At 42.1% G+C, this 22,134-nt stretch overlaps 1 protein-coding gene across 1 annotated transcript in view; it reads left to right on the forward strand.

Annotated features, from left to right (window-relative positions):
• The first annotated feature begins 6,297 nt into the window (after positions 1 to 6,297).
• CD247 (CD247 molecule) overlaps positions 6,298 to 22,134 on the forward strand; it is an 85,902-nt gene continuing 70,065 nt past the window's right edge. The window contains exon 1 of the mRNA XM_070462746.1: positions 6,298 to 6,491. Coding sequence (XP_070318847.1) covers positions 6,434 to 6,491 — 58 coding nt within the window. The 5' untranslated portion in view covers positions 6,298 to 6,433. The remainder of the gene's footprint in view (positions 6,492 to 22,134) is intronic.

Raw genomic sequence — 22,134 nt, forward strand, 5'->3', positions numbered from 1 at the left:
TACCAAAGGATTCGGAAAGAGTCTTGCCTTGCTGACTTGTTGGGTAATGAGCATACAGACCTTGGTCCTGGCTGTGGATCTTACAGTGGCCCATGAACTGGCTCCAGCTGCTCTCATCCATGGCATGGGAGTCCCCAGAAAGCACTATCTCAGACAGTCATCCACAGACAAGAGACCCTTTGTGGAAGTCCAGGTTCCAGAGGAGAAATTCTAGCACTCTGTTCTAACAAAAAATATATGCCTTTGGATGTATTGGCGTGGGTAAGAGGAACACCTTTGAATTGCATCATCCCTCCCCTGAGGTGGCATAGCTAAGGAATAAACAACATCTTCTCAGGCCTGTGATTTCTTCTACAGGGCAAAGTGAGAGCATGTGAGTGATGCTCCTTAGCTGTGTGAGGTGCTCCTCAAAGGGCTAATTTCTCTCTCGTTACATCCAGAATACTGAATCATGATCTATATGAGTAGGGAGCAGGAAGAGATAGGACTCCTAGGGGCACTGAAGGGATGCAGATTCTAAGTGCATTGTGGGCTCCATCAAGAAGCTGGTCCATGAACTGCTGGGGATGTCTTGCCTGCACACCCCCAGTCAGAATGGCCATTATCAATAAGTCTATGAATAACAAATGAAGAAGGTGTGGAGAAAAGGAAACCTTCACACACTGTTGGTGGAAATATAAACCGATGCAGCCACTATGGAAAGCAGTATGGAGGTTCCTCAAATATTAAAAATAGAGACCATCTAATTCAGCAATCACAGTTCTGGTTATACATCTGAAAGAAATGAACTCAGGATCTTGAAGAAATATCTGCACTCCCGTGTACATTGAAGCATTATTCACAATAGCCAAGACATAGAAAAAAGCCCAAGCATCTGCCAACAGGTGAACGGATAAAGACAATGTGGTATACATACATATATATATATATATATATATATATACACACACGATGGAATATTATTCAACCACGAAAAACAAGGAAATATGCCATTTGTTGTAACATGGATGGAACTTGAGGGCATTATGCTGGGTGAAATAAGTCACATAGAGACAGACAAGTGTTATCTGTTATCACTTATATATAGAATCTAAAAAAGATGAACTTATAGAAACAGAGCAGAATGGCAGTTGCCGGGGGGTAGGGGGTGGAAGAAATACGGAGATTTTGGTCAAAGGGTACAAACTTGCAGTTATGAGGTAAATAAATTTTGGGCACAGCAAGGTGAGGTGGCAAAGATGAGGCCCCGTGGAGGTGTCTGGGTGAGGTTCTGCAGGGATTGGCAGCCGTTTCTGTTCCAACAGAGACCTCTCAGGAAACAGGCACTGGCCTCCCACTTCTTCTCCATCTAAGACCAGTCAGCTGAAGAAGGGTGGGCAGGGCTTAGGCCAGTGCATCGGGTCTCAAGGCCCGGGGATGTGCTCCTTACTCCAGAGAACCCTGGGGAGTGACTGCCTCTGGAAACACCAAGGACAGAAGCCAGTCCTCTTTTTTGTGCTTCTTTCTCTGGTGATCAGGAACCTGGGAATTGCTGCATTTAGCAGTTTCTGGATTCCTCTTGCTGTGTTCTTCTCAACAGTTGAGGCAGTGTTGGACTTCCTGCCATCCTGGATATTACAATCCACACATCCACCCATTCATCTACCCATCCAGAATGCACTGGGAGCTAGGGGTTCAATCGTAAGGAACAGGCAGATCTTTCCCGCAGGGAACTCAGTTGCTGGTCACTATGTTCTACTTGGACTTTCTCTCAGCTCCTGACCCTGCCCGTATCCTCCTGTAGGTCCCAGCCCCATCCCACTGCACTCACCAGAACAAGGCTGGCACCACTGGACAGCTATTGTTTCATACAATACCTTTCCATTTCTCCCTTTCATGATAAATGATTCTGGGAGGGTTGTTGATCATAATGTCTCATCTCTAGGCTTGTCTTGTTCCCACTGGGAACAATGGTTGATCCAAGAGGTGAGCATAAGACCCAACGTGGGCCAATTAGATCGTTTCCTGAGATTGATATGAGGATTCTGAGTGTTTCTGTTATTTAGCGGTATAACAGCTATCCCAAATTTAGTAATTTTTAGAACAAAAACTGTTTTAGGTATTTGTGATTCTGTGGGTCAGCAGCTTAGGCTGGGTTCAGATCCGCAGTACTCTGGCATCAGCTGGCATCATCCATGTGACTGCAGTGCTCTGGTGATTCTGCTGTGGCTGGATGATCTAAGATGACTTTACTCACTTACCTGGAAGTCAGTGCTGGCAGTCAGTTGAGTTGTGTCCCCAGCAGGCTAATCCAGCCTTCTTCATATGTAGAAGCCTGGATTCACTTTTTGGATTCCCATGGCACCAAAAGTTATGGCAAGTTCCAATGCGCAAAGGTTTCTCAAATATTTGAGGGATTTTTTTTAAAGATGGGAGAAATAACATGCTTGTATATTGATAATAAGAGATAAGGAGAAAGAAGAGAAAATTTCTGGAATAAAGTCCTTGAGAGGCAAGAGAAAATAGAACCCAGAGAGGGGTTGGTACCAATATAATAGGTAAGAATGTGTATTCACTGTAGTTATAATTTTGATTTATCTCATTTGGAGTGATATTGAGGGTTTTTCATTCATTTAAAAGCCAGGACTTCCCTGGCATTCTAGTGGCATTCCATCTGCCTGCCAATGCAGGGGACATGTATTTAACCCTTGTGTGGGAAGATTCCACATGCTGGCAACTAAACTGTGTGCCACAATTACTGAAGTCTGCACGCCAAGAGCCCATGCTCTGCAACAAGAGAAGGCACTGCAATGAGCAGCCCATGCCCAGCAATGAAGACCCAGCACAGCCATATATAAACAAACAAACATTTTAAAAGCCATTTGCTACTTCCTTTTCTATGAATTTTCTGTTACTCATTTTCTGATATGTTTTTAGACCCTTACAAGCCTGAAAACTTCATGAGGGTGAAGATTCTTTGTTTTACTCAGTCATGTCTTCAGTATTATAGCACAGTGCTTGGCACATTGTAGGAGCTCAAAAAGCATTTGTTGTGACTTCCTTGGTGGTCCAGTGGTTGGGAGTCTGCCTGCCAGTGCGGAGGTCCGGGGAGATTCCACATGTCGCGGCACAACTACTGAAGGCTCCTGTGCACCCAAGAGCCTGTGCTCTGCAACAAGAGAAGCCACCACAGTGAGAAGCCGAGTTTAACAGCTAGGGAGCAGCCCGTGTGTGCAACAGTGAAGACCCAGTGCAGCCAAGAATCAATAAATAAAAATGTAAAAATAGTGTTTGTTGTAGCTGAACAACATTTAGCTACTTATTATGTGTAAAGGTACTAAGCCCCTATGACAGTGCTAGAATTGTGCATGAATGGAATCACTCAAGATTTACTTACTCTTTGCCTGGCTTCTTTCACCCAGTATGATTTGAGATTCGCCCATGTTGTTTTGTTCCTAATAGCTTATTCCTTTTTATTATCAAGTATTACTTCATTATGAATATATCATAGTTCATCCATATATTTGGTGATGGATATCTGGGTGGTTTCCAGTTTTTGGCTATTACAAACATAAAGTTGCTATGACTATTCACGTATCAATCTTTGTATGGAAATATATCTCCTTTACTGTTGGGTAGATACCTAAGAGTGAATTGGCTGAATCATATATAGATGTATGTTTAACTTTTTCATTAACTGCCAAACTTTTTCCAAAATTGTTTCATGCTACATTCTAATCATCAAATGTATGAAAGTTTCAGTTCCTCCATATCCTTGTCAACACTTCATATGGTCAATTATTTAATTTTAGCTATATTAGTAGGTGTGTAGTGGTATCTCATTATGTTTTGTGTTTCCTTAATTATTAGTGATGTTCAGCATCTTTTTCATTTGTTTACTGACCATTTATCTTCTTTGAGGAATTTTCTATTCAAATATTTTATCCATTTTCTTGTTGATTTAATCATCTTATTATTGATATGAAGGATTTCTTTATATATTCTGGATATCAGTCCTCTGTCTGATGTATGTGTTTACAAATAATTTCTCTGAGTCAATGGCTTGCTTTTCCAGTTTCTTAATGGTGTTTTCCAATGAACAAAGTTTTAATTTTGATGAAGTCAAATTTACCAATTATTTTCCTCTAGTCCCTTTATAAAATTTGAATTTTCCTAGTCCCTTTATAAAAAACCAATTGACCACGTATGTTTGAGTCTATAAGATCACAACTACTATATGTTAATCATGCCACTCTGTATGCTCAATGTTTTGCAGGGTTATTTCACACTCCTTGCTCCTCTTTTACAGAGTTTTCCTGGCTGTTGTTTTGCTTATTTAGCATTATTTTTGTACTGAGATGTAATTCACATGAGTCTACCATTTTAAAGTGTACAGCTCAGTGATTTTTAGTATATTCACTGTGTCATACATCATCACAACAATCTAGTTCTAGAACATTTTGATCATTCTCAAAAGAAACTTCATACCTATTAAGAATTAGTCCCAATTTCCCCCTTTCCTTGTCCTCTGAAAACTACTGATCTACTTTCTGTCTCTATGGCTTATTATAGATATTTTGTATAAATGCGATCATATAATATTTGGTCTTTTTGTGTTTGGCTTGTTTTGTTTAGCATACTGTTTTCAAGTTTCAACCAGATTGCAAGTATAATATTTTATTGTTCAGATATATGATTTGTTTATCTATCCTCAGTTCATGGACATAGGGGTTGTTTCCAGTTTGGGGCTATTATGAATAATGCTGTTATAAACATTCACGTAAAAGTTTTAATGTGCACATGTTTTCAATTCTCCTGAGTATATGCCTATGAGTAGAATTGCTGGGTTGTGTGATAATTCTATTTAAATTTTTGAGGAAATGTCACACATTTTCCATAGGGAAATTTCCCATGTTTCCACCATTAATGTACAAGAGTTCCAATTTCTTAACATCCTTACCAACACTTTGTGTTTTTAAATTTTAGCCATCCTAGTGTGTGCGAAGTAATAGTTCACTGTAATTTTGATTTTCATTTTCCTAGTGACCAAAGATATTGAGCATCTTTTCATGTGCTTGTTAGAGAAATATCTATTCCGATCTTTGGCAGATTTTTACTTTTTTTTCTAGTTGAGTTGTAGGAGTGATTTATATATTCTGAATACTATACCTTTATCAATATTTGATTTACAACTATTTTTTTCTGTGGATTGTCTTTACTGATAGTGTCCTTTATGCACAAAAGTTTTAAATTTTGGTGGAGTCCAATTTACCTATTTTTTTCTTTGATTGCTTGTGTTTTTTTTGAGTCTTCACTATTTTTTGTACATTAATTTTTCATGCAAACTTTCAACCAAGGTTATTTTGTGCTAAAACTTTTGTTGGTGTTTGTAGAAGTATGGGTTGATTAATTTATAGAGAATCGTGGGCTTCTTAAAAGGAAGCTTTCTATCAAAGACCAAGATACATCTTTCCATTTACCCAAGTCCTTTCTGTATTCTTTAGTAATGTTTGAAAGTTTGTTTCACATATATCTTACACTTTCTATTAAGTTTATTTATCAGTATGAATCGTTTTTATTATTGTAAGTTGGTTCAATGTTTAAATGGTGTCAAATAACAAACGTGTTTGAAGTATTATGTGAATTCTTCTGTTTTCTACGGTCCAAATTCCAGCCAAGTTCAGATCTGCATCCTCAGCAATTTGCTTCATAGGCAGGGACGCTGAGGTCTGGAGATGTTGCGTGACTTACTCAAGGCCGCACAGGAAGCAGATAGCAGAGGTGGCACTGAGATCCGAGTATTCCATCTCCACATTTTACCCGACTCTGAACCTAGAGCTCTGTTGTCTCACCAACCACCATAAAACACATGAATCTAGGGGAGCAGCGAACATTCTTAAATGCGCTGGTAACTTGTATTTGCTTAGGGGCTGACTACACCAATCAAGATAGGAATTAGATAAAAATTAGACAAAAAGAATTAGAGAAAAATTAGACAAAAAGAAGGAAATGGCAACCCACTCCAGTATTCTTGCCTGGAGAATTCCATGGACAGAGGAGCATGGTAGGCTACAGTCCATGGGGTTACAAAGAGCCAGGCATGACTGAGCAACTATCACTCAGACAAAAATTAGAAAGAAGGAAAATAAAACAATGGTTAAAGGAGACCCAAAAAAAGCGAAAATTCAGACACAGGCACACACACACACACACACATGCACACACATGCATACACACACCCCAAACCCTCAAACCTCCAGAGCTTCCTGCCTGTGAACCGAAAGGGGGAGTGTGAGTTTCTTGCCCGGTTGGCAGGTGCCTTCTCAAAGGCCGTCGTCCTCCACTTCCTGAGGCGGCGGCAGCAGAACAAAGCCAGCAGACTCCTTTTCTCTTCTTCATCCAGCCACAGCTGCCCCAGCCTCTGCCTTCTGGCACCATCCTGGGGAAGGACAAGATGAAGTGGACAGCACTTGTTATTGCGGCCATCCTGCAGGCACAGTTCCCAATTACAGGTAAGGCTGATGTATCGATGGAAATGAACTTTTGGAAGCCCTTTGTACATATGTGTGTGGGGTGGAGGGAGACAGTAGAGACGTGGAGGAGAGCCAGTGTCTCCTTTAAATCTTGCCCTCCCCAAAGCAATGGGCAGCTGAACAGGGAAGGGTCTGTTTCTATAGAGACATCTGCTTCATTATGACCAAGTTGGAAATTAGCTTCGAGTCAGCAGCTTGAAAACAGACCTGTGTGAAGTATGGATTTTTCCAGTGATAAAAGGAGAGAGAAAAGTCTGCGATGGGGAAGGGTGAGGGGGAACTGAGGCAGGACTTGAGTGGACAAGAGGAGAGGGAGAACTTAACAGAAGCTGGAAGGAGCCAGAAAACGTCAGCCGGGCCACGTTTTGTGCTGAAGCATTTCCCGAGTCTTTGTGTATTCTTTTACTACCTTGCTGGCTCCGTCACTCGCCCACCTTCCTGCTTCGCCACCAAAGAGTGTTTCATGTGCTGTTGGGCAGAGAGGGTCATGACCGTGGCTTACTCGAAGCACCTCCATAGGCCAGGCACCGACGGGGTTAATGAAGGAGGGAAGCGGCCTTCTTCAAGGCCCACGTCTCCTCTCAGCTCTGACATGGCTGCCTCCGCACCCCACAGCCGAGGGCCGCTTGGTGACACACCCACCCCGGGCTCCGTGACTCACCCACTGCCCCTTGCCTTAGGCAGCTCTCTGTCTCAGGCCCAAAAGCCAGAGATGCTGACAGAACGTAGGGGACAGATGAGAGGATGTGACTTGTTAGGTCACGACCACAAGGAACAACCAACCGACAAGAGAACTTACTCCTCACTTCATTTCAGTCCCCGGAGACTAGCTTTTCTACAATCCTTTCATTCCCGCTGTGTTTTCTAGCTCAGATAATAATAATAATGATAAGTGAGAAGCAGATGAAATGGATTCTGTCTGGGGTTTGACATCTCGGCATTTTTACAAGAAATGGGACAAGCTGTATTTGAATCTAAAGAACTGGGAGAGTGGTCAAAAGCCAAGGCCGTTTCTCCACTTTACAGCTCACCTCAGCGAGGGACGGTGTTTGGCAGCAGTGGTGGGAGGGCAGGAGAACCCTGGCACTTCCGTTCCCACCAGAGAACATGGCCCCGCCTTGGCCCAGGGCCTTGGGGGCTCGAGGACCAAGTAATCACGGGGTTTTCTGTACCACACAGCGTCTTCTCAGAAAAGGCCTTGCTGGGTACGGGTCACGTGCTGCTGTGGGGTAGGACACCAGGGCGAGCCCAGAGCAGCCCGTCCTTGTGTGCAGGGCGCGGGAGGACCCATGACGCCAGAGCAGCCTGTGAATTCAGTGACTTCAGAGGGAACAGATGACAGCAGTAGACTCAGGCCCTGGAGATGGTTTCACCACCTGAAGTTCTGAGCCTCGGAGCTAAGGCAGGGGCAATAGCATTAGAAAAGAAAAGCTGCTTGAGTGGCAGTGGCTGCCAGGAGTGGTAAACAAAACCCCACCCAGGAGACAAGACGGGGGCCATGCCCATTTCCACAAGCAGTGTACAGGAAGAAAAAGCTTTAGCTTCGCCTTTCAAAGTCACTTGCTTTGCCAGCTTGGAGATTGAAATTTCAGCTGTTTTTAGATGAGGCTCCTAGCCTCATTGAGGGAAGGGTGAGGGAGGCTTAGAGAGGCCTTTAACACCAAGGGCCACAAAAAGCACCCATGCTGGCTGAGAAGACATGCTTTATGATTTCCTTTGGAGGAAAGGCTGCTGATGAAATTTGAGTTGCGGTCTTCCTTCATTTCTCGCTCAATTAAGTTACTTACTCCCCAAGCCCTTTTAAGGCTTCTTCTTTTTACTAAGACTTTTCCATTTGTTTTCTTGCAATTGCCCAGATCATTAAGATCACAGCAAATAGTGCCCCAGTCTGTCTACCTGAGGAAGTCTTCCTGGGTGAATCTGCTAAGACAGTCACTTGAAGCTGAAAGAGATTAAGATGGAGTGCCTAATGGTGTGGGCAGAGTTTTGTCTGCAGAGACCTCAGCTCATCAGTGCCTTCAACACCAAGGTGGTCACTACCCTACCATAGTCCATGCAGCATTGACACAGAGTCTCGGGAAATGGCGTTGTGGGAAGAGTCAGGCCAACCACAGTGCTGCCAGTTTTTCAGCCATACAACCTTAGGCAAGTTACTTAACCTCTCTGGGCCTCAGTTTTCCCACCTTTAAAGGAAGAATAACCTTCATTGCAGAGTTGTGCAAACGAGAAGTAAATGTTGCATGCCTGATACTTACTAATCAGTCAATACATAAAAGTTGTATTAATTTTTATTACTATCACACCCTGGACTGTTTTCTTGTTTTCGCCTCCCAGTGACAGGAAATGGAAACCCATGGTTAGGATTCTTGATCTGCTTTTGATTGTGTTGTAGAGCAGCACTGGACATTTTCTCCATCCGTTGAGATCCAGTTCACCCTTCTTTTGGTTTTTGAGCATACCTGTAACAGCTTAGGAACACATTGGTGATCCCTGCCAGTGGTAGGCCCAACTATGAACAAGTGTCAAACCTTCGCTGGATCATAGGATGAGCATTACAGCAACCATTTTTATTTTTCAGAGACACTTATTCTCTAGGGGATATTCCCTCAAAGTGAAAATATGGCTAATATATAGAAGTAGTTAGGAGGAGCAAATTAGAACACAGTTTGCCTGGTCATCACTGGTCAGGGTGGCCAGCCAGAATTTCAGCCAAATGGTTGGTGTGGATGCACAGTGACCAGGGTATTTAACTGAACACTCTTTGCAATCAGACCTTTGCTTAAGCTGCTTGGGGCTGTGCTTGAGGGAAACTTTTGAGTGACGCCAGGATGCCAGGAAGTTTTTCATGGATGGCACTTTCACCAGTGGTTTATTTTGATTTCTGCTCATCTGGCTCTGCTTATCCACACGATCTGCTTCATTTTCTACCATGGCCTTTCTCAGATTTGCTAGCCTATTTACACATCTACTGCTACAAAACATTCCCCAGAAAAAGAGCCGCGAAACTGTTGCTTAGATGAATAACCACTGCTGAATCTTTTTTAAAAAATCATTTTATTTTTGCCTTTGTCTTTAAAAAGTTTATTTTTTTTAATTGGATATGCACTTTTATTTTCAGGAATCCCTGAGTGTGGTGTTTTCTGTTTATTTCAAAGAATTCAGGCACCATGAGGGAACTGTCTTGCTTTAGAGTTGTCCAAACACACTCTGTAACCCTTTTTCTCCTGAGCCTTATTCACCCATGGGGGTTTCCCTGCTGGCTCAGCTGGTAGAGTCTGCCTGCAATGCCGGAGACCTGGGTTCAACCCCTGGGTTGGGAAGATCCCCTGGAGAAGGGAAAGGCTACCCACTCCAGTGTTCTGGCCTGGAGAATTCCACGGACTGCATATCCACAGGGTCGCAAACAGTTGGACAAGACTGAGCGACTTTCACTCACAGCTAACTGATTAAATAAATAGCAGCAATACTTCGAAATAAATTTCTCCTCTGCTTGGGTCAAGGTTAGTTCTTTTCAACACTAAAGTGACTGTAGATTTTACCAATTTGACAAAACATAAAGTCCATTTGGTTAAAAAATAATCAAACTAGTCATTTGATCTGTTAATTGAAACAAAATGATCTTTTAGTCACTGCACATACACAACTACTCCTTCCAGTCTAAAACACAATCTATGTTTTCTGAGGGAAAATATGCTTTAATCTTGCTCAGAGAGAGATATATCCAAGCACTTAGCACAGTGTTTGAAGCAGAGATCACACACAGTAAATATTTGTTGAGTAAATTAAAAGGGTGGGTGAATGAATGAAATCTAGACTTTTCTGTGTGATTAAATTCACTTTAATGGTGCATGGAGGGGCATTATGTAGACCTTTCTTCTAGAGAACTTAGTGTAAAACAAAGTACTTTAAAAATTAAACTGGTGGAGGGAACAAGGCAGTTTGAATAAACAGACTGATTAAAATGATTTATAAGGATGGTCTAAGATAAAATTCTACCATCGTTAAAAGTTTCTGATTGGACCATAAGAAATTTTCAATATTCATTTGAGACCTAAAAAAATGATAATTTCACATGATTCAACTAATATTATATCTTGAAAAGCAGACAAAGAAAAATATTCATTTTTCTGACTTGAAAAAATTTCTGATTAAGGAAAAGCAGAAAATAAAGAAGGCTACCACTGTTGGAGATTAACTAATGGACTAATAAATTAATGAAAGGCAACAAGGAGAAAAATAAAAATTTGTGGATTAAAGCATAAATCACATTATTCAATTATCTGTTTCAAAATATAGAAAGAAAGAAAAAGCAGGATATCTAATCATTATAGCCCAATATGGTCTCAGTTACTAAGTAAATATCTCAACTAGCTATCATTTTTTCTCTCCATTTGAGATATTTTACAAAAATATATCATAAAATCAGAGGAAGTTATAAATTTGAAAAATATTCCATTCCAGTATCTTCCCAAGTGTCTACGTATCTTTATATAGCTATTATTTGTTGTTCAGTTGCTAAGTTGTGTCTGACTCTCTGCAACCCCATGGACTGCAGCACGCCAGGCCTCCCTGTCCTTCACCATCTCCTGGAGCTTGCTCAAACTCATGTCCATTGAGTCGGTGATGCCATCCAACCATCTCATCCTCTGTCATCCCCTTCTCCTCCTGCCTTCAATCTTTCCCAGCATCAGGGTCTTTTCCGACCCTGAAGTCGGCTCTTTGCATCAAGTGGCCAAAGTATTGGAGCTTATTACAGTTGTTATTACAAAAACAATTTCATGTGCTTTTTTTCCTTAATATTTTGTTCTGAGTATCTTTTTTATGCTTAGCTTTCACGATTATTTTTAATTGCTATGTAAACTTCCATAGTTTATGCATCATATTTTCTTATTTATTGTCGGACATTTGGGCTATTTCTAATTTTTCTTATTATAGCTAATCCTGAAAGAAAATCTTAACATATATAGCTTAAAAATTTTTTTTCTGACTTTCTTCCTTGGGCTAATTTCTCTAGGGTTGATAATTAAAAGAATAGGTTAAAGTAAAAAAACATTTCCCAGGATACCTTAGACTTCTATTGAAGTCTAAACAGTTTTTCCATCAAAGAAAGAGAGTTTTTTCCCTAACTGACCATCTGCAAGTGTTTCTTATCTTTTCTGGAGCAGGCAATAGGGTGGAGGGACAGAGTAGGCCATGGAACCAAAAAGATCTGGATGTAAGTCCTGGTTCCTCACCATCCTTTCACTGTGGCCTGGTGCTTACCGTCAGATCCCCGTTCTTCTTCTACGAGATGGCGGTAGCGATGTCTTACCTCATGCAGCGCAGTGTAGGGTGGAAATACTACTTAGAAGTGCCTGTATACAGAAGTGCTGCAAAAGCAGTAATCATTATGATGTGTGGCTCAGTTTCCCTACCTACAAAATAGAAAGGATAGAATTTTTCTGGTAGAAGAAAGTGGAAACCCTGGTACTAACATGCTTTCTTTTTCTTCCTCTGTTACTAAATTGCAGCATAAACTTGGGCAGAAATGTCTTTAGTTTTTGCATCTGTAAGATGAGAAGAGAGCTGAACACCCCTTTCAGCTACAAAATAAATTGCATGGTCTTGTAAAATTACCATAATTTTAAAAAGAATATTTAAGTTGCCTACCATCTCACTGGTTTTGCCTCATAGAATTAGGAACCTAAATCTTACTCTTCCCTGAAGCTCCAATAAACAAATAAACACTTTTTAAAAAGAATGCAGACTTCTACCTTATCACAATATTTTTAACTCTCTAAGCGGAAGCTCCCACTGTGAAAAATTCAAGGAGAGTCCAACATTTTCTGGCTTGTTCCTTACCCTTGTGCATCGGCCGCAGATTTATGGCCGCACAAGGACTTTGTTGGTGAGAACTGACTTGAAGAGAAAGCAAATTGCTGTCTGAAGCAGTCAAATTGCAATGGTGGAAATGTTAGAAGCTTCCACTGTCCGCTTTGCTTGCTGGTTAAGATTTGTGATACTCAGCAACTAATTTTCAGGCTCAAGGGGAGAAAAATAAATAGAAAGCATTTGAACAAAGACAGGCAGGATCCTCGCTGGTCCAGACCAACGTTCTCTTTGAGCAGTTACACTTTTATATCTACAAAATGCTTTCCAATACCTTCACTCGCAACTCTCCTACGGCAAGGCGGCCGAAAAAGTAGTGAGATTCTCTCTCTATAGAAAGAGAAATGAGGATCAGAGGTTTAGTCACTTGCCTGAGTAGAACCAGGCCCCAAACACAATTTTTCTGATCCCTTGTTCAAGGTGTGTGCTCTCGAATGTTCTTTGCAGCCTCTCCACCAGGCTTTTTGTCAACTTGCAATATTATTCATGCGATGACTGAATTCTGAAGCAGACTTTTGAAGGTATTCCCCTTAGTAAGCATGTATTGTGATTTTCCTTTAAATTTCTGAAGTAAGAAATAACTGTTTTGATACCGAGTGTCCTCATTAATATATTTTTTCCTGAGTATAAAATATTTGGTTGTTAATATAGGATTGTGTTTTCCTCTGGCCTATTACTATAATTCTGAACTCATGTTCACCCCAAATGGTAAAATCCATCTTTTCTGTTTTCCTCTTAATAAATACACATATTTGGGAGCATTTCTCGAGAGGGACCAACCTCAGTTTGCAATTCAACCAGCTTCTGTGTATGCAGGCACCCCTCCTTGCCCCTACCACATTATGCATAGGTGGAGATAAAAATATAAATTAAATTGTATTTGAGAAGATTTGACCCTAAATAATAGCCTTTAATCGATCTATTTGGTAACAATGTATCTTCATTAAATGTGTAAGATTTTGTGGGGTGACTTTTTCTAAAAGAATAGTGTACTATTAATATTACACATAGACTTTGAGTTGAGAATTGGTTTTTTTAATATAAATCCTAAAGGAGTGGGAGAATTATCTTTAAATAACAAATGTCTACAATCAATGATTAATTATTTATGTCAGATTTTAGCCTTGAGTCCACTTACATCTGCCTGGGCTGAGCTCTGAAAGTGCAAAGCCTTTTGCTGCTGGCTGGGGAAAGCAAACAGATAAGAAATCTGATGTTCAGAGCAGAAGCATTAAATTGCCAGATTCTGAACATCAGTGAATCTTAGTGGGGCTGATCCCCAAGCTGCCCCGCAGGAAGACTGGGAAAAGAGAAGTCTCCGGGGGGTTCTCCGGGTGTCTGTAGGGGTGCTGGTTACCGGTGCGTGGCTTTCACCAAACCCTGGAGCTGGGGAGAATGGCTTAGAACCAGCACCACCACATAAGATCAAACAAGTCCCCACTTCTCTGTACTGCTGTAGGCACTAGAAAGTCAGTTGTGTGGTTCCTACATTTCACCGGTCCCCCACCGTGTAATGTTGTTCTGATTCTAAACCATAATGTGAACGTCAGCCCTGAGTTAGAACTGCTTTTTCATCTTATAGGCTGGGAGACTTGGAGTGAGTAGCTATTATAGGGAGAAGAGTAGGAAAGATAGCCTGGTGGGGTGGAGGTGGAGATTGCAGTCTGTGGCCCTGGGAGGCAGACTGGCCGGAGAAGCCAGGAGAATCAAGCGAGCCAGGGGACCCCAGCATGGGGCCGGCTCAGTGTGGGTGCGGCACACGCATGTGCCTGCGTGCTCTGCTGGGGGTAAAGTGTGTGTGCTCCAGTGCACGTGTGAAGGTGTGTGGGGGGCTGTGTGCCCGTGCACAAGCTCTGGTGTGTCCCAGCATGTGAGTTCACTGGCATGCTTGGTTTAAGTGTGTGCTTGCCTGCATGCAAATGAGCGTGTCTTGCATCTGCTGGTATGTCTCTCCATGTGCACCAGTGAGTGGTTTTCTGAGCATTTAAGAGGAAGCTGGTGGCAGCAGGACAGCTCTGTAGAAAGAAGGGCAAACACTGCTTGAGCTTAGAGCTGGCAATCTAGGCAGGAGAATGGCGGAGCTGAGATGTCGCTGAACCCATTCCAGGCATTCTGTGGCAGAAGGGAGTTAAGACAACTTCTGTCCAAACTAGAATCTCTAGGATTATGGAGAGGTGTGAGCGACTCCTTTATAGAGACCCTTTTCTTTCTCTCTCTCCTTCAAACTTTTTATTTTACTTGGAGTATAGTTGATTGTCAAAGTCGTGACAATTTCAGGTGAACAGTGAAGGGACTCAGCCATACATATACATGTATCCATTCTCCCCCAAACTGCCCTCCCATCCAGGCTGCCACATAACATTGAGCAGAGTTTCTTGTATTATACAGTAGGTCTTTGCTGATTATCCGCCTTAAACACAGCAGTGTGCACATGTCCATCCCAAACTCCCTAAGTATCCCCTCCCCGCATCCTCCTCCTCCCAGCCCTGCAACCATAAGTTTGTTCTCTGTGAATCTGTTTCTGTTTTGTAAATAAATTCATTTGTATCATTTTTTTTAGATTCCATATATAAGAAATGTCATGCAATGTATCTCCTCTGTCTGACTTACTTCACTCAGCATGACAATCTCGGGTCTATCCATGTTGATACAGAGACTTCTCAGGTCACTCAGTTGCCCTAAGAACTCCTCTCATAACTCTCCCTTTTCCCAAGGCCGCTCTCCTTCTTTCCACGTTCCCCTCAGATCCCTCTGCCTAGAATGCTGACCCTACCCTGCCCCCGCCTGTGGAAACACTGTCTTCCTCTTATAATCAAGTCCAGATATGCGAGGACCTCCTGGACTCACTGTTGACATTATCAGCAGCATTAAGGTGACAAAGTGAGGTGGAAAACTGTTCTCAGAACTCATAGTTAAAACTCCAACACAAATGTTCCCCATGGTGAGTTAGAGCGGAGGCCCCGCACACAGTTTCAGGAACACATACCAGCCCGCAGAAAATGCCACCAGTTCCCCAGTTCTCACCAGTTCTTCCCACAGTGGTCATCCTGTGAATCTTGACTAAAATAGTCAAAATACATTTGATGCTTTTCTTTCTCTCTGCCCTCAAAATAGATCGATAAGCAATTCAATAAAGTGGCTCTTAGTAACCTATTTGGGCTGTAGAGAGTAGGTATTGCCAGACTGATAGTTTTTTGTTATTGTTGTTTTTATGGGTGATAGTTATTTTCAATATCTGGTTATTCAGACCATCTGGTTAGCACAATGGCCTTCAATGGCCTCCTCACTTCACAGTTGGGAAAGCGAGCATGGGATTGGAAGGGAGAGGGAGGCGGTGCCCAGCAGAAAATGCTACAAATGGCCTCATTTTTGCTGAAATTTCTGCCGGCGCATTTTTAGGCCTTACAGACCTTTCTAAGGTGACAAGAATTTAATTCTCTGCCCTGTGTTTTCTTTGAAGTACTTAGTTGAAAATATGATTTTTTAAAAAAAAGTTTGCTGCTTTAAAGCACAATCTGCCATTCTTGCTAAAATACTCAGAATTTTATGTGTCTTTGTGCCACTGCTTTGATCCAAAGGAACCAGAGCAGTTGAAAAAACTGTTGTTTGGTGGTCTGAGTGTTGAAACTACAGATGATAGTTTAATAGAACACTTTAAGAAATGGGGCACACTCATAGACTGTGTGGTCATGAGAGACCTCCAAACAAAATGTCCCAGGGTCTTTAGTTTTGTGGCTTATTTTTGTAGTCACGAGAGGTGGATGGAGCGATGTGTGTTGGACCACACAAGGCTGATGGGTGTGTAGTGAAGTCAAAGGGAGCTCTTCCTAAAGAAAGTGAAGGAGAGTGTTAGTCACTCAGTCGTGTCTGACTCTTTGCGACCCCACGGACTGCAGTCCACCAGGCTCCTCTGTCCATGGGATTCTCTAGGCAGGGATACTGGAGTGGGTTGCCATACTCTTCTCCAGGGGATCTTCCCGACCCAGTGATAGAACCTGGGTCTCCCACATTGCAGGCAGATTCTCTACCATCTGAACCACCAGGGAAGCTTCCATTTAACAGTGAAGAAGATTTCTATTGTGGCATTAAAGATGCAGAAGAATATAATTTGAAAGACTACTTTTGTGGCAATGTTATGCGCTAGGGAGGAAACTTTGGCCATGGTGGAAACTTTGATGGAAGAGGAGGCTATAGTCATAGAGGTGGTGGTAGCAGGAGATGATAGTGGATATAGTAAATTTGGAGGTGATGGTGGCAACTATCACGATGCTCCTGGTTCTTGCATTAGAGAAGGCTATTGTGGTGGTGGGCCAGAATATGGAAACCAAGGTAACAGAAATGCTGATGGTAGCAGGATATAATGGTTACAACGAAGGAGGATATTTTCAGAGTGGTAACTATGGTAGTGGGGATACTATAATGATTTGGAAATTATAGTGAATAACAGCAATCAAATTATGGGCCTATGAAGTGGGACAGTTTTGGTGGAAGGAGCTCAAGTCCCTATGTTGGTGGTCATAGATCTGGTAGTGGAGGGCTGGATGTGGTATCAGAAGGTTCCAACAACTCAGCAGAAAAGGGCTAAAGTTCTTAGCAGGAAAGAGTGAGGGGTCATCATGAAAGCTGCAGATTACTTTGAGGCAGTCCTCCAAAACGCACTGAAGGGGCTGTAAAAATCTGCCACAGGAGGAACGATGATCCATAGTCAGAAAAGTTACTGCAGCTTAAACAGGAAACCCTTCTTGTTCAGGACTGTCATAGCCACAGTTTGCAAAAAGTGCAGCTATTGATTAATGCAATGTAGTGTCAATTAGATGTACATTCCTGAGGTCTTTTATCTGTTGTAGCTTTGTCTTTTTCTTTTCAGTATATCAGGTATGTTGTCCCATAAATTGTGGTATTGATACCAGGAATAAAAAAATCAAGAAATTTTTAACTTAAAATGAAAACAAAATCTTTCACTTAAAACAAATTGTTTGGTAAACCAATTGACTTATCGATGAGTGAGTATTTACGAAGCACTTCTCATCTACAAACAATCCTGTAGATGGTTGGCCCAACCAGCCCATTAACCAGACCAGTCTTTGAGAGATGGATGCTGAAAAGAAAGAAGAGCTTTCTTTCTTTAAGAGAAAGCTTCCCTAGTTCTGTAGGTCATGTTTTCAGGTTTTGTGAAAAAGTCTTAATTTCCCTACAGGCTTGCTTCTTTATGGTTTAGTCTAATTTCTGTCATTTTGTGAGCCTGTGCTAATTTCCATGCTGAGTTTAATAGCAAAAGAGGCATATATCAGGAGATACCACCCAGGACTTCTAAGTTAGGCTTTAGAGTTTCAGAAATTCTCCCTTTGATTTCTTCAGATTAGAGAGGAAACTTTGTCTTTTCTTCTACTTCACTATCAACACTTCAAAACCCAGACCTACATAAAATACACAAATGCTTTACGGACAAAATGAATCTTGTCTATTTTCTTTGGATTTCGGTGGGAACAATAAAGATTGAGCTACAAAAGGTTGGCAAAGAGGATTTTTCTATTTCTTTCTATTAAGTGTAGAGGCTTCAAAAGAACAGCTCAGAAAGTCAAATAATTGTATCTACCGCAGCTCAGCCATCCATCTCCCTGCTGACCTGGCCTGTGAAATCCCCTTTAAAAACTTGGTCAGCTCTCACCTGCCCATTGCAAATGCTGTATTGTTAAATGTTCCTATCCAGAATTCCACAAGGGAGGCTGCTGTAAAGTAAATTCCTTCCATTTCAACACAGCATCTCATCAGGAATAGCTCTTTGGGGTGAGCAGAAGGGTGCCTCTAATTTTCAAGGCTTTGTAATTTCATCTTGGAGAGGGAGCTGCTTGGAAACCAAAAACGGATTGTGAATTAAGTTATAATCACGAACTCTTGCAATCCAAAGTCGCCTGGGGGGAGGATGTAAAAGGGAAGGCTTGGAGAGCAGTTTTTGATCTTCATGACAATTTCTTGATTTTTTTCATTAGGAAAAAAAACACATCAGTTTCTAGCTATGGCTCTAAACACAAAGCCTCAGATTTGAAGCCAATCTAATTTCTGGTTTGGTTTCTGACCATAGCTTCCTCAGAAAATTCCTGTCAGCCATTTTTAAGAGCACAAAATGGCTCCTCTGTGCCGAGGGATAAAGAGAGGATTTGGCTGTTTAGGAATTTTTCAATTTGGGGTTGAATATTTCATAGCAGCATGCAAGCCTGGAGTAACTTCAATTAAAAAAAAAAAAAAAGGCATCTAACCTCCAAATTGGTTAATCATCTCAGATTCAGTGCAGAATGATTACCCAAGGAAGACGATATTGCGTTGCTTGGCCCTCTCTAGGGAGTCCTCTCAATGGGCCTAGGTGCTGTCCCTGTAATGAGTCCTCTATCGTCCTGGATGCCTTCCCCATAGAATTCCTTCAAACCCACAGTCTTTCTCCATCAGGTATGACCATGGACTTGACCTTTCTCTTCCATCACCTTCATTCCTTTTCTCTGAAGGTCTTTAAAAAATCCTTTCCAAGGGAATATAAAAATCACATTTAATGGGATTTTGAATTATACAAATGCAAAATAATGCAATACAAAAAAATTAACAAAGAAGGTCTCAATTTATATGCACTATTTACAATAATGTGGCTCTAATTTTGCATTTATTCCTGTGAGAAATTAACTAGAATTTTGGAAAATCATCAGGAATGCACCTTTCATATAGTGTAACTATTTTGTAATCAAAAGTGGCTTTGGTAATATCATGATTTGCTGGGGTGGGTATGGGGAATGCTGTCAGTGAATTTTACTTTCAGTGGTAAGAACAGAGCCTCTCTGGAAAGATTTTCTGTGATCTAAGTGGGGCTTCCCTGATATGACAGAATCACAGAATATTTGAGCTGAAAAAGATAGATACCTTTAAGTTCTACTTTTGTATTTTGCCAGAGAAGAAATGGCGGTCCAAGAGACAAGAAGCACCCTGGCTCTATTTGTTTGTATGCGTGTGTGTTTAGCTTTCTTTCTGCCTGTCCTCTGTCTGTCTTGCTCCTGACAGGATTCTGGGAGGAGTGCTGACTTGATCTTCTCTCAGGGGCTACAGAAGAGCAGGTGCTATAAAGCAAGGCCCTCCCTCAGCCTGCTGCCTGCAGGTGGGCAGGTGAGGGCCTGCAGCTTTAACGGGCAGAAATCTTAAGAACAGTGGGAGCTTGGTGTGTAGAAGCTTGAGTGGAGGGAAAGTACTTTTTGTCTATATAAAATAAAAGTTTAATGAACAAACAAGAGATCCAAATTCCTTATACTATTACCATATCTAGGTTCAGAAAATGCCTAATATATGTAAATGATGCCTCAACAAAACTGCTTTTTAAAAGAAAAAAAAAAAAAATAAATATTAACCACATACAAAAGGACCTTCCCTCCACTGGAGTCTCTTTGAAAGTTTGGTGGAAGAGAATATTATAACAACACTTACTTAGGAGAGTGTTACCGAATCATTTAGTAATAGAAGAATTCATTTTCTAATTCAACTGTTTTCATGAGTGTGAATTTTCACTTAGTGGATTTTCATAGCATACGTGTGTGCATGATAAGTAGCTTCAGTTATGTCTGACTCTCTGCAACCCAGTGGACTGAAGCCCACCAGGTTCCTGTGTCCGTAGGATTCTCCAGGCAAGAATACTGTAGTGGGTGGCCATGCCTGCCTCCAGGGGATCTTCCTGACCCAGGGATCCAACCTGCATCTCCTGCATTTTTGGCAGATTCTGTATTGCTGAGCCACTGTGGAAGCCCTTTCATAGTGTAGACAGACACATTTAACTTTCTTAAAGGAGAGATGTGTCCAGATCTTCTTATCAGTTGTTTACCAACGGATGACCTTCCTAGGATGAGCAAGATTGACCCTTTGGACTTGGAAGAATTTCCTTTTAAGAGCTTTCTGTGATGCGGTTCTACTTGGGTATAGAACATCCCTGCTTGGCACCCCATTCATAACCAAGAGAGACAGATAAATCAATGCCATCTTAAACATCTCTGCTGTGACTGCCCAGGGCCATGGAGACCACAGGACAGTGACCCTCTGATCAAAGGCCCTGGCAGCCATCTGGTCATGACGGGTCCTCTCTAGCTGGAGAGAAAAGACTACAATGAGAGAAAATCAAGTTATCTTCCTATTAGTGAAGAGGGTATGTTATAACAAAACATTTCGTTGTTGGAAATAATGTCAGAAGTAGAAACAAAATACAGAGCATAGCCATCCTTTAACTCATCCTGAATATATTTTCTGAGAAAACACTATTACACGTCAACTACTGCACAATGATGAGTCCCAGTTGCTATGCTCAGAGAACTGTTTCAAGACGTGATAGAGGTATCTGGCTGGTCTGGTGAAGTGATGTGAGCTGCAGTGACAGTCCACACCTGTTGAGAGGAGCTTGCTTTCTGTGTTGTTTACGTGCATTAGGTCCGATAGCCCTCCGGCACTTTTGCTGGTGTCCCTGTGATGCAGGTCGGGGGCTGAGGCCCAGTGGCGCTTGAACTAGTGGCACATGACCCGGTGGTCATGAACTAGAGCTGGGCTTTGACCCCAGGCAGCTTGGCCCCCACTATGAGCTATATTGCCCCTGGGAGATAATAGCTTACATTTGTTACGAACTTTGTGGTAGGAGTTGAGGTTTGCTTGCCACAAGAAGTTGGGATAGGCCAGATCTGGTGTTAGGAACAGAATGTCTTACTTCAGGAAGGGCTCTTAGTAGCGCCCCACCTGTCCCTGGAAACTCATTCCCCACCCTCAGAGTGGTTCTGGGGTGAAGAGCCTGGGGGACCTCACATTCATGGCCCTTGGGACTGTGGCATGGAGCCCACTCCCACTTAAGGCCGGTACTGACTCCCTCCCTGGGCCAGCGGCTCATCCAAAGGAGCTGACTCCTAAAGGTCTTGTTCACTGAAGTTTATAACAAAGGCATTGTTTCCCAAACTGTGTTCTGCAAGATAGGAATGCTGTACCACAGCAAGAAGGGAGACATACTGGAAACACTAGTTTGAACAAACTTAAGGTTTCTTTTTTTGTCATTTCACTGCAGGACTTGTCAGAACCTTCTCTCTACAAATGTGCCTTACACATCCTCAAGAGGAAGAGAGGGAGAAACAGAGTGTAATACTGTATGAATTGATTTGACCCAGTGTGGCATGCATTTTTTCAGAGAACTGCTATTAAATGGCCTGCAGAATCATTTGAAAAAAGTTCAATGGAGAACAGTATCAAGTAGTTCAAACGTAAGAGTTTTCAGAAAGCTACGCTGGAGGAACAGAGATGCACCTTGGGGTTACAGGATTTGAATGGGTAGGACTCAGTGCAAAGAGGGGAGAGGAAGACACCCCAAGAACAGGAGGAACGTATCCAAGGCAGGACCGCAGCATGAACGTAAATGCCCAGGCAAGGACTTAGACGCTCCATTCCTTTTGAGCAGCTCTCATTTCCTACTCATATCCCCATGGCAATCAGGACAGGCGAATGATTAAGGGCACTAGGGACACTGATTGGGAGGACTGTCCCAATGAAAAGAGAGGTCAGTAGTATTTTACCCTTCTTAGATAACCTCGGTGCTAAACCCTGCAACAGAAACTCCTAACAGCCTGGGGAAGGTTTGGCATGTCCTCTGTAGCGGATGATGCATGTTCATACCGCATTGGCCTCCCCCTCAGTGCCTAGCCTGCCTTCCAGCTGCCTCCAATTGCCCCTCTCAGCCTGAGGCCTTGCTCGGGTCCCA

The sequence above is a fragment of the Odocoileus virginianus genome, unplaced genomic scaffold (genome assembly GCF_023699985.2).
Source record: "Odocoileus virginianus isolate 20LAN1187 ecotype Illinois unplaced genomic scaffold, Ovbor_1.2 Unplaced_Scaffold_12, whole genome shotgun sequence".
Lineage (NCBI taxonomy): Eukaryota > Metazoa > Chordata > Mammalia > Artiodactyla > Cervidae > Odocoileus > Odocoileus virginianus.